Here is a 13,071-nt window from a genome sequence, read left to right on the forward strand (position 1 = left end):
ATATCTAAATTTTCTTCTTAAAATTTCTGTTTTTCTGATATATAATGAATTTTCTTCTTAAAATTATTTTTTTCTAAAAAATAAAAACATATCTGAATTTTCTTCTTAAAATCTCATGTTTTCCTAATAAATGAAAACATATCTAAATTTTTATTAAAATCTCATGTTTTCTCAATAACTAAAAATAGATTTGAATTTTCTTCTTAAAGAGGGTTGATTCATAAAGTGAACCTCTTGAATTAATCTTAAATTTATTATGTAAATATATATTGAATTTCATCATTACATATCACTGGGTACTTAAATGATCATTAGAGTATGGAAGACTGGATTTTGTCTGGGCAGAATAGGCGCCTAGCACCTTCTCTTCTTGTAACCTAGCCCCCGAACCATAGATCTTAGGTTCATAGAGTAGTTTTTTTGTTGGTAGATTGTAACTAGGACCAAAGTTGTGTAAAGTTCCTTTCTATCTATTGTAATTGTTCAAATAAAAGAGAACTTGATGTTATTCATGTAATTTGTATTTTTTTTTGTTTTGCAATCTATAAAAAATAAGCGACGACTCCACAAAACACCAAAAAAGAGGTGACAATGCCTATCTCTTTTTGAGAGCCAATCTCTCACAGTGGCAACTCCACTAGGGATGTCAAGGGTTAAGCTTCATATTAGACTTAGAATGATCAATTAAGTACCCTTGTTTGTTTTGTATGATATTGTATGTTGTATTTTTTTGAGACATCATGTTCGTTTGTTTATAGCTTTCAAAAAGAGATAGGCATTGATACCTCTCTTTTGGGGTTTTGTGGAGTCACCACTTATTTTTTATAGATTACAAAAACAAAAAACAAAAAAAACAAAAACAAAATCAAAAAATAAATACAAATTACATGAATCACATCGAGTTCTCATTTATTTGAATAATTAGGATTGATAGAAAGGAACTTTACGTAGCTTTAGTACTAGTTACAGACTACCAACAAAAAAAGCTACTCTACGAACCTAAGATCTATGGTTCGGGGGCTAGGTTGCAGGATGGGAAGGTGTTAGGCATCCATCTTGTCCGGACAAAATCCTGTCTTCCAGACTCTAATGATTATTTAACTACCAAGTGATATGTAATGATGAAATGCATATATATTTACATAATAAATTTAAGTTTAATTCAAGAAGTTCACTTTATGAATCTACCCTTTTTAAGAAGAAAATTTAGATATATTTTTAGTTATTAAGAAAACATGTGATTTTAATATAAAATATTCAGATATGTTTTTATTTGTTAAGAAAACATAAGATTTTAATAATGAAATTCAGATCTATTTTTATTTATCAAAAAACATGAGATTTTAAGAAGAAAATTCATATCTATTTTTATTTATTAATAAAAACAGTAATTTTAAGAAGAAAATTCATATCTGTTTTTTAATAAGAAAAATATAAGATTTGATAGAAAGAGAATTCAAATTTGGTTTTTAAAAAAGAAAAATATGAGATTTGATGGAGAAAATTCAGATCTGGTTTTTTAATAAAGAAAATATGAGATTTTATAGAAAGAGTCATAGATTCATAAACTGAACATCATAAACTATACATTAATTGTATGATTATGAGATGAACATATTAATCATAAAACATAAAAGAAGTACATAGAGAAACTTAGACATGCATGCAAACAAACACATGAATTGTGAAAACACTAAAAGAAAAGAACTTACAGATTGAAAACTTACTTGCATGAATTTACTCTATGAGAAGGGATTACTTTAGAGATCAGAGAGAATGAATCTCTCTAAGATCTAAAGTAGGATCGCTTAACAGAAAAGAAATTCCTAAAGCAGAGCTTCCAAAAATTTTTTAACGTAAGGGGAAGAGGGGTGTTGAATTTTGGGTTTTCTCCTCTATTTATAGAGGTGTATATGCTTAAAAAAATAAGCTAGGGTTGCTTTATAAGTCAGCAAACACGAATTGGATCAGGTCTTATCCCTAAAAAATTGAATTTGATGGGTCTTGACCTGAACAAAACATATCTAGGCCCAATTTGCAATTTGTGCCAATCGGCACTATTGAAGTGCCAATTGGCACTCCTGATTTGCACTCTTTTTTGGGCATTTTTCTAGGCTGGGAATTATACTTAGACGTGTCTTGGACTCATATTTCTGATAAAATTCACCTTAACTAGATAATTAAAAATTTTAAATAATTATCCCAAAGATAATTACCCTAAAAACTTAATTATCCATTCAAATTTAACATTATCAGATTATCCCTTTTATTCCCATACAACCAAACTTATTTTAATCAAAATCAACAACCAATCACAAAAATTCATTTAATTAGTTTTAACTATTAACCAATCAAAATTAATTTCAATTAATCACGTATGATCAATTTCATCCAAATGAATGCATACAGACCATTAAAACATGTTCTTGTGAATTGTGATATCTTTCAATCCGATGGTCCGATTTGAAAACCGGGCATATCGTCCGATTGTTAGAATTTCAAGACCATTTTGATGATATGTGATGAATGATTTGATGCATGAAATGCAATCATAATTTTTTGGGTACTTAGAATGACTATTTTGATCATCTTCGAAGGTTAAAGTATAGGTGCAATATTGAGTGTCTACACATATTTTTTTGATAGATAAAATATTGAAAGTTAATCACTAAAAATTCACGGATAAATTGGAAGCCAAAGTTAGGGAAGGTTTTATTGTTAGCCTTGTGAGTTGTGACGAGAGAGAAATGAAGGAGGATATGTAACTATTTATGATTTTGAACTCTTAACTACTAAAGGATGGCAATTTAAATGTCGAGCCAAAAGGAGGAAAAAAAAAAAAAAACTATTAAGACCCACAAGACGGGACTAGCTAACCGCTATGCTTCTGCGTTGTTGCTGCTTTAACCTGTTTGCTGGTTGCATTGCTGCATAATCTGCTACCTGCTGTCTGGCATTATCTGAGCTATTTGAGTTACTGTGCGGCTGTAACATAGCTGCCGCTGTATCACTGCAGCATGAGTGGAGTTGTTGCTGCATTGTATTGATACTTGTACTTAATTATAGATGGGATATGGTCCTGTACCCATCATGATGCGAATTTCAATTGACATGTTTTGAGACCCAACAAAAATATTAGAATACTTACCCAAGAAAGCTAAAATTCAGATTTTTGATAGAAATCCTGATCCAACGATTATAATCGAAACGCAAACCAAAGGTATAAGTATAACACCTTGACCCAATGATTAAAATTGAATCATGAACCAAAGGTATAAAGTTTGAACGCCACAAGGAAGAATCTTTGATAAGTTCACAGTTCTTGAAGAACCAAAAGAAGAGCAAAACCTCACATTTTTTCTAATTTTTATTCAATAATTCCTCTGAAAAACGTTTACAGATTTAGGGGCTAATTTAAGGGCTACATAAAACTTGACAAAACAAGAAAATATATTCTAAAATAACTCCTAATTGATACCTTACCATATCAGGAATCAAATTTGACCTAAAAATCATTAAATGCACCTAAAAACAAGGAAATAAATCACCTAAATCTAAAATAACGTTTTTTACATAAAAATACCAAAAATAATAAATTACAATAATTAAATAGTAAGGGTGAGTTTGGTTCAGCTTTTTGAAAAAGTGCATAATGAAAAAGTGGAGTTTTGTAAAAGTGCATAATGAAAAAGTAGAGTTTCAAAAAGCTGAGTGTTTGGTAAAAGCTGTTAAAAAGTGCATAATGAAAAAACTGAGTGTTTGGTAAAAACTGTTAAAAGTGGCTTTTTGAGGGGTAAATGACCAAAAAGGACAATGTATATATAAGGGAATTTATTTCATACTTTTTTTTTTTATGTGAGTTTGTTTCATACTTAAATCAATTATTTCATCATACTTAAATTAATTTTTCTCTTTCTAAAAAAAATATTTTTTTCTCACCAATATTAGCTAATAATAACCTACCACTTAAGATTTATTATGAAAGTATTGTGAAAATATTGTGATAAAAATTGATACTAATTTTAATTTTAACATACTATTAAAATTATTTTTTTCTCTTTCTAAAAAAATTATTTTTTTCTCACCAATATTAGCTAATAATAACCTACCTTAAAATTTATTGTAAAAATATTGTGATATAATTTTTTTTCTCTCCCCACACACACACACACACACACACACACACACACACACACACACGGGCTCTCCTTCCCTTCTTTTTTTTTTTTTTCCCCTCTTTTTTTCTCCTCCACCCACGTACCCACACTCTTTTCTTTTGTTTTTTCCTTCATTCCTCTTTTATTCCTACCACACCAGCACTATCCAGAACATTCATTCCACAGCTCTTTCATCTTTTTTTTTTCCTCTTAAGCACTTCAGTCCAGAACAGTCGCTCTCTTTCTTCTTTTTTTTTTTTTTTTTTTTTTTTCCTCTTAGCACTTCAGGCCAGAACAGTCGCTCTCCTTCTTCTTTTTTTTTTTTTTTTTTTTGTTCTCTTAGCACTTCAAAACGAATGAAGGAACCAGCTCTCCTTCTTCTTTTTCTATTTTTTTTTCTTGTTCTTGGATCATCGGGAAGATTGGATGATCGGGAAGATTGGATGGTCGGTAAATCTCTCCCTCCCCTTTTTTTTTCGTCAGTCTTTTTGATCCGCCAGAGGGTCTTGATCTGCTGTTGTTCTAATTTTCTTGTTGTTGTTGTTGATCTGCTGTTGATCCGAAAGAGTTGTTGCTCTAATTTTTTTTTTTTTTTCTGTTCTTGATCTGCTGTTTCCGAAAGAGTTGTTCTAAATTTTTTTTTCTTTTTTTCTGTTCTTGATCTGCTGCTTCCGAAAGAGCTGTTCTATTTTTTTTTTTTTCTATTCTTGATCTACTGTTTCCGAAAGAGTTGATGTTCTAATTGAATGGGTATTTCCGTAATTCTACCGTAGCAACGGTAACCATCCAAAACGCGCACTGCGCGTTTTCATTTATGGACCCTCAGAGGTCCATAAAATTTTTCGCGTTTGTCCGCGTTTTTGCTCTATGCCCAAAATGCAACTTTTTGATAAAAGTTGCGTTTTGGGCTTAACCAAACGCAAATTTAGGACTGGCTTTTTTCAAAAAGCGCTTTTTGAGCTGAAAATGTGGAACCAAACGGGCACTAAATTGTGTTGTACATCACATCATCCACTCAAACAAAGTTTGAAAGAACTGCATCTTCAATTCTAAGATAGACCCCTCACATCCCTAAAAAGATCAAGGCAACACCACTACTTAAAAGCACAATAAATTAGACTTTTTGGATTTATTTTTCCTACTTTTTACCTTTAGTAACTGAGAGAGAAATCATAACAAAATATACTTAAGCTAAAAGCAATTTGACAAGTCCTGGATTCCCTTGGGAGCATCAATAACTACTTGAGAACATGAAACTTATCCTCTGAATCTATATCAGCAGAAGACTGTCATCATCTGTAAGAATCTAGCCAACTTAAGGATAAGTCCAACAAATTCTAGCTCATACATGAACCCTTTAAGTCCTACAAAATGAAATGTCTTCCAATGATATACATAGAGGAATGTCGTCAAAGAAGATCCTTCCAATGGAGCTGGTATCTCATGCGCCTGGCACATGAGAGATTTTTCCCCTTTCAATGACGTTAACATCTTCCTGAAAATAATTACGAAACTTGTTTTCCTGACAACAGAAGATACCGTAGTTACTTTGATCATTCAAAAAAAAAACAAACATTTCATCATTTGAGCATAACATATCTTATGAAAGACTAGTACCGCAAAGTGTGGGAGCAAATGCCACCGACAAGAATTAACATGAAAGTTTAAGAAAGCCAAATTATGGAACATGGAAGATTAGAATCAATAGATCCAGTAGCATTATGGGGGCATTGCACTACAACAATATTATTGCTTGTCCAAGAAGAAGTGTTTAGCCATTTATAATAATAGAAAATGAAACCAAAAAAAAAAAAAGTGCTTTACCTAATTAAATATGGGTCCCAATGAAGGGATTTGACTTTAGAGAGTGCTTTGATAAAGTCACTAACCCCTATTTCCATAATCTTCAGACTCATCAAAGTCAACCCCAACGTCCGCTTCAACTAAATTTGTTCAATCACATAACTCTGAAATGAAGGTACTCGAGAGCTGGGGCATTTATCTTAAGTTTGTCGTACTTATGAAGAGTGAAACGTGATAAACGTAACCTTTTGAGTGTAGGTACAATGATTTTAGAAGTGTCATTGTTGTCCCACTTAGTTGTTTGTAAAGACATGTTTTGGAGTACCGGGCAGCTGACATTTTCAAGAAGCAGAGTCTTGAGACATTGGAACCCCATGAGGGAAGAAGTATTAATAACAATTTTACCCTTTAATTTCGAAACTTGTAATGATTTAGCATAATTAAACAAGGTAGAGGGGAGATTGAAAGGTTTTGGTGGACGAATGAGGAGGTCGAGCTCTTCCAAGTCAGGCGTAAGAGCGGTGCAGACCCATGTTTCGACATGGACTGGGTCAGAATCAGGACACCGGTGGAGGCGAAAGTGTTTGAAGGGATTCGCATTATTGAGATTGCGAATAGCCCAGACCCTGGACACAATATGCGTAAACGTAAAACTGTGCCTATTCAACTGATCTTGATTGTGTTGTTGATTAGGACTTTGCTCTTCAAGTTCGATGCTGTCAAAGTCGAGCTTTGGGACGGGAGTCCAGAGTGTCTTCCAGCTGCTCGACAAAATGCTTGTGAGAACAGCCTCTTTGGTTGTGAGAAAGGAGAGGATATGGCAGAGGAGAGAGCCTGGTAGATTGCTGATCCTATCTTCGACCACTGTTGGTTTCTGGCGTTTTCAGGTTGATTTAGCCATTCAGAATTTTTTTTTTTTTTTTTTTTTTTTTGAGCACTGCACAAGCTGGGAAAATAATAATGGGGTTTGGAATTCCCAATTGAAATCTAATTGTCTTGCCATCAAAATTTTACCACATATCAATTTTTTGATAAGTAATTTTTAATTTTATAATAATAATATTACTATTTTTTTTATTTTTTTATATAGGAGTAATAGTAGTTCTTATCATTTCTTCTTATCGTTGAATAAGTCTTGTCGTGCAATAGCCAATAAGTTTTTCAAGTTACAAGTTTTACAAAACAAAAGACTACCAATAGAATATGGCATCTGTAATTAACGTAAATTCTTGATTCTTTTCGTTCTTATCAACAAGTTTACCTGAGATACAATACATATTATAAACAAGTTTAAGTGGTACTCTAATTCTATTGTTTAGACTTTAGATTATAAAAAATATATAAATGATTTACACAGTTATCATTAGCATTTCTTCTCAAAAAAAAAAAAAATTATCGTTAATATGTAATCCTATCACGTTTGATTTAATTATCATATACTATATACTATAAAACACTACTTAAAATTCTCACTAAGGAAGCAATCCAAATAAAGAAGGCACCCCTTGAAGAAATCTTAGGCTTCCAAATACTTTTCCAAGGAACCATTGAGTCTACAAGACTACAAAGTATATTTCAAAATTCCAAGTCCAAACTCTTTGATACTCAATAATGAATTTTGCATTTCGTTAATTAATGAGTCTCCAAATATGATACAGTGGACTATACTCTAAATTCTTGATTCCACAATAACAACATGAAAAGGAAACTCCACTTGCAAACGCGTGCATTTGGTTTGTTGATTGAGGGTCAAGTGTGCAGCTGACTGTTGGTTCTTGTGGGTGGGGTTAGTTGCTTGTATGTTTTACTACCTAAAAGTAAATCCAAAAGATCCTTCTTTAAAAAAGTTGTCTAAATTATCCACACACAAAAAAAAGTAAATTCTTAATAAAATCAAAGAGAGTGTAGAGAAAATAAACACGAAGACATCCAGGAAAGCTGCCACAAAATAATTCACTAACAAGATATTTTGATTTTAACATCAGCACCTCTGTCATATCGTCCCAACTAAAATAGAAAGGTTGACAACATTTCCCAAGACTTGGGAATGAGTTAAAAGAACAAGCAACATCACTACTTAAAAGCACAATAAATCAGACTTGTTGGATTTATTTTTCCTACTTTTACCTGTTTTGATTCAAATGTAAGCCAATACGGGGATTTAGTAACTGAGAGAGAAATCATAACGAAATAAACTTCAGCCAAATGCAATCTGACAAGTCCTGGATTCCCTTGGCAACATCAATAACTCCTTGAGAATGCGAAATTTCTCGTCTGAATCTATATAAGCAGGAGTTATTGTCATCGTCTTTAAGAATCTTGCCGTCTTAAGGATATGTCCAACAAATTCCAGCTCATACGTTAACCCTTTAAATCCTATAAAATGAAATGTCTTGAGGTGCGATGATATACATATAGGAACGACCTCATTGAACATCCTTTTTATGATGGAAGTCTCTTCCTCCTCGCAAACGTAAGATTCATCGTATTCCTAACAACAGAAGATAAAGTAGTTATTTAGATTAATTCAGGATTATTTGAGAAAAAAAGACATTTCATCATTTGAGCATAGCATAGCACACCTTCTCAAAGACAAGTACTGCAAGATTAGGAGCCCGATGAAGCAAGTGTGGGAGCACATGCCACAAACAAGCACCAGCTTTAAAGTATAAGAAAGCCAAATTATGAAACATGGGAAGATCTAATTCAGTAGCATAACAAAGGCACTGCACAACAACATAATAATCACAACAATATAAAAGTGTTTAGCCATTTAATAATAGAACATGAAAAAATAAATAAATAAATAAAGGTACTTTTATTATTATTTTATTTACCTCAGTGAAATATGGGTCCAAATGAAGAGATTTGTTTCTTAACGGACGGTCTTCAATAATATGAGCTCTGAAATGAAGGTACTTGAGAGCTGGGGCATTTATCTCAAGTCTGCAGTCCCTTTGAAGATAGAAGTATAAGCTTAAATGTAATGTTTCGAGTGTAGGTACAATGATTTTAAAATTGTTACCATAGTTCGGGATATAGGTTTCTAAATACAAATTTTGGAGGACCGGGCAGCAACTGAGGAGTTCAGAGAAAGTGTCGCCTTTTGTATACCAGACACTGTGAAGAAGCAGAGTCTTGAGACTAGGGAAGCCGAAAGAAGAAGAAGGCAGATTAACATCGATACGTTTTAATTTCAAAACTACTAATGATTTAGCATAATTTAACAAAGTAGACGAGAAGTTGAAACGTTGGGAAAAACCGCTGAGGAGATCGAGCACTTCCAAGTCAGGCGTAAGCGCGGCGCGGACCCATGTTTCGGCATGGATTGGGTCAGAATCATTAGAATACCAGTGGAGGCGAAAGTGTTTGATGGGATTCGCATTATTGAGATTTCGAATAGCCCACGCTCTGGTCACGATATGCGTAAACGTAAAACGGTACCTATTATTCCCGTAATCTTCATTAAGACTTTGCTCCTCATCTGAAGAAGATATCCGTTCAAATTCGTGGCTATCAAAGTCGAGCTTTGGCACAAGAGTCCAGAGTGTCTTCCACCTGCTCGACAAAATGCTTGTGACAACAGCCTCTTTGGTTGTTAGAAACCAAAGGATATGGCAGAGGAGAGAGTCTGATAGATAGCTGATCCTGTCCATCACTGTTGGTTTCTGGCGTTTTGAGGTTGATTTAGCCATTCAGATTTTGTTGCTGAGCACAAGCTTTGGGCGTAGCTGGGAAATTGGTGGGTTTGGTAATGTTAAGTTGATATCTCTTAGAATGCCTGTTGAGTTTTAAGAGATAAACTTGCAATAATAAACACAATTATGGAAATACGTCTTTACATATTCCAAACGTTACATATTCCAAGTTTTACACATTTCAAGTAAACACTTCATTGCCCAATCAGACTTTATTTCTAACATGGAGTTTTTTTCTTTTTCTTTTTTATAATGATTTTTAGAGTTGTTACGCACAACATTTTTCACAAGTGAATTCTGATTGATATTTTTCTTCTTTTTTTTTTTTTATTATTATTTTTTATGGGAAGACTGCAAAACTTTTATTAAGAATGAACAGCAACAAGTAAATTGAGGTTAAGAGCTTATTCAATGAAATGAAAATTCTCTTCAACCCTCACACAAAGAAATTAGCAATGCCTAGAGCATGTTTTGCTAGTAAATGAACAGGCCTATTACCTTGTCGACGAACATGGGAGAAGTCCACTTGGCAAAAGTCATGGGAATCTGCCACAGAGCTATACACCAGAGTAGCAACAAATGATGGTGGAGGTGACAAATCCTTCAAAGCATTTACTAGTACTTGGGAATCACCTTCAAGAATGAAGTCCTGGATAAGCATGTCTTTAGCAAACTGAAGCCCAACCTCAAAAGCTTTTGCTTTGGCCACAATGGCACCGAGAGGGGCCATAATCTTCTTACTACAAGCACCAATTAACCTGCCTTAAGCACCCTAAATCAATACCCCACACGAGCCATTTTTTGCGACATGAACACGGCTCCATCCACATTAATTTTGTAATGATCAGAGGTTGGAAGAATCTAGTTCAAAACTACAGGTGTCTTTGGCTTAATTGGGACGTCAGAGCATGCTTGATACTCCCATGGATAGTCCAAAGATCACTGAAGTAAAGCCCGACTGTTTTTCTTCACACCCCCATTTTTGCTCTCATGTCTATTTGTCCGTATTGCCCAAGCCACCATGATTACCTTCTCAACCCAACTTTATTCCCATTGAGCCTCCATAACCACATACCACTTCATGTCCATGAAAGAATTGAAAGACAGACCATTACTCTCATGAAATTTTGATAATGACCAAATGTCATGGGCTTTAGGACATTCCCAGAATAGGTGGCCTGATGATTCCACCTCCACTTGACCCTCCTCACAGAAACTATCCACTAGCACCTTTCTTTTCACTAGATTCTCTTTGGTAGGCAGAATGTCTTTGCAAGCTCTTCAAGTGAAATGTCGGACTTTATGAGGGACATTGAATTGCCATAGATATTTCCAAAACTTCCAGAGGTTCCTATCATCTGACATAGCCCCTGCTTCATCCCCTGAGCCCATTTTAATAACAATCTTGTAAGCACTTCAAACACTAAAAATGCCATTCGCCATCGGAGCTCAAACATGCTTATCAACTGGCAAGTTAGCACTTAAGTCAATTCCACATATAGCATCGGCTTCATGGGGAAGGAATATTATTGGACTAATTCATTTTTCCAGACCCCATTATCTTGGTCTATTAGTTCTTCAACCCGAGCCTCCAAAGGTAAACATGATGGAGGAAAGATAACCTTATGCGTAGAGGGTGTAGGGAGCCACTTATCTTTCCAAATCTGGATGCTGCGCCCATTGCCCCCCTGCCATCTGATACCTCTTCTCACCACATTCTGAGCTGCCATAATGCTCCTCCAAGCATAAGAAGGGTAACTCCCCAAACTAGCATGAGCAAAATCATAGTTGGGAAAATATCTTGCCTTGAAAACTCAATACATCAAAGAATCTTTCCCAGTATTTAGCAACATTGCTAAATTAAATTGCTTTAGTTGTTTAAAACTCATGCCCCCACAAGCCTTAGGAGTGCATAATTTTTCCCAATTAGTCCATGTCATTTTCCGTTCATCCTTACACTGCCCCACCAAAAGTTCCTGATCAAGCTCGTCATCTCATCACAATGAGTGTTAGGGATTTTGAAGTAACTCATGGTATAAGTGAGAATCTCTACACAATTGAAAATAAAAGTTTTATAAAATTATTGTGACATTTATTTTTTATATTTCTTGGTTTTCTCTAATTTTAATTAAGGGTACAATAAGCTCAATTAGTAAATTTTTTGTTCTTGAATAAGGGACATGAGTTCGAATTCCCTATACACAAAAAAATCAATTGATATCTTAACCAAATGATAAATGGGCAATTATCATAAATTTGCTTATATATGTGTGTGTATGTACATCTTTCAACCATAATTGAATTTGCAATTTTGTAAAATATTTTCCTTGCTTGAATTTTAATATGAATTTTTGTTTAGTTGACTGACTGAACTAACAGAGAATCTAATCTAACCAAAATTTGTTACTAGCCATAAGTGCGCTAACAATTAAGCATTTACATTAGGCTATGCACTTTAAGTCAAATTTTGTTTAAAAATTCAACTTTTTATTACTTTAGCTGATTTGCTATTCATAGACAACTACATCAGCCTCAATACTCTAATACTATTCTACTTAAATACTCATAGTCATATACAAAGAAAAAGATATGAGAAAAGGAATAAAAAATATTATTTTTTGATATATTGAGTGAATATGTACTCAATAAATGTTGACTCTTCATTGTTTTTTTTTTTTTTTTTTTTTTGACAATTTATGGTGCCTGATGCATGACACTTTTGGGTGAGTTTAGTAAAATTTTGGCTAAATCTGATTTTGAAAAGCCAAATGCCAATGCTAGTAATATAACAGAACCTAAAAAACTAACCATGATATTTTCTACACGTGCTTTATCATAGCTTAAATGACAGAATTTTGATTACAAAGGTCCTCCTCGAGGGTTGAAGCCCAAAGCAACCCAGAAGACAGAACATAGTTGAAAAAATTCATAAACTATGAGGAAAAATTTTGAAACAAACACTTAAACAGTACCACCATATCTCTAGGAAGAATAGGTTTCCGAATCACAGGATCCCAATATTGAGTATGTCATAGTTCCATTTATTATAGAGAGATTGGAGATTGAGAGAGAAGCTGTCGTATTGTTTGGAATATGGAGGAAATGCATTGTATTGATACTTGTAATTAGCTTACTCTAGTCTTTGTTAGCTTACTTGTACTCAAGCTTATTCTTGCTTTAATTGGTGGACATTTTTGAAGTACTTGACTCTAATGCAGCTAACTAGCTCTATAATTAACCATGTGCTGAACAACTATACAGCATGTTGTTAATTAGGACTTAGTTTACACTAGCTACCAACTATCAGGTAGTTAGAAGATCGAATAGCTTGTTTAGAGGACTAGGACAGATTTTATGGGATATTCATTGAAGTAATAAGATTCTTTCCAAGTTCTAAACTCTTCTTCCTTCTC

At 33.7% G+C, this 13,071-nt stretch overlaps 1 protein-coding gene across 1 annotated transcript; it reads right to left on the reverse strand.

The window, feature by feature from the left end:
• Nucleotides 1-7,888: 7,888 nt before the first annotated feature.
• LOC115956560 (FBD-associated F-box protein At3g52670-like) lies at nucleotides 7,889-9,856 on the reverse strand. The gene is made up of 3 exons (XM_031074898.1): nucleotides 8,798-9,856; nucleotides 8,543-8,686; nucleotides 7,889-8,451 (listed from the first exon to the last, which is right to left on the reverse strand). The coding sequence occupies exons 1-3, from the start codon at nucleotides 9,653-9,655 to the stop codon at nucleotides 8,158-8,160; spliced, it is 1,296 nt and encodes a 431-aa protein (XP_030930758.1). The 5' UTR covers nucleotides 9,656-9,856; the 3' UTR covers nucleotides 7,889-8,157.
• Nucleotides 9,857-13,071: the final 3,215 nt, after the last annotated feature.

The sequence above is a fragment of the Quercus lobata genome, chromosome 8 (assembly GCF_001633185.2).
Source record: "Quercus lobata isolate SW786 chromosome 8, ValleyOak3.0 Primary Assembly, whole genome shotgun sequence".
Lineage (NCBI taxonomy): Eukaryota > Viridiplantae > Streptophyta > Magnoliopsida > Fagales > Fagaceae > Quercus > Quercus lobata.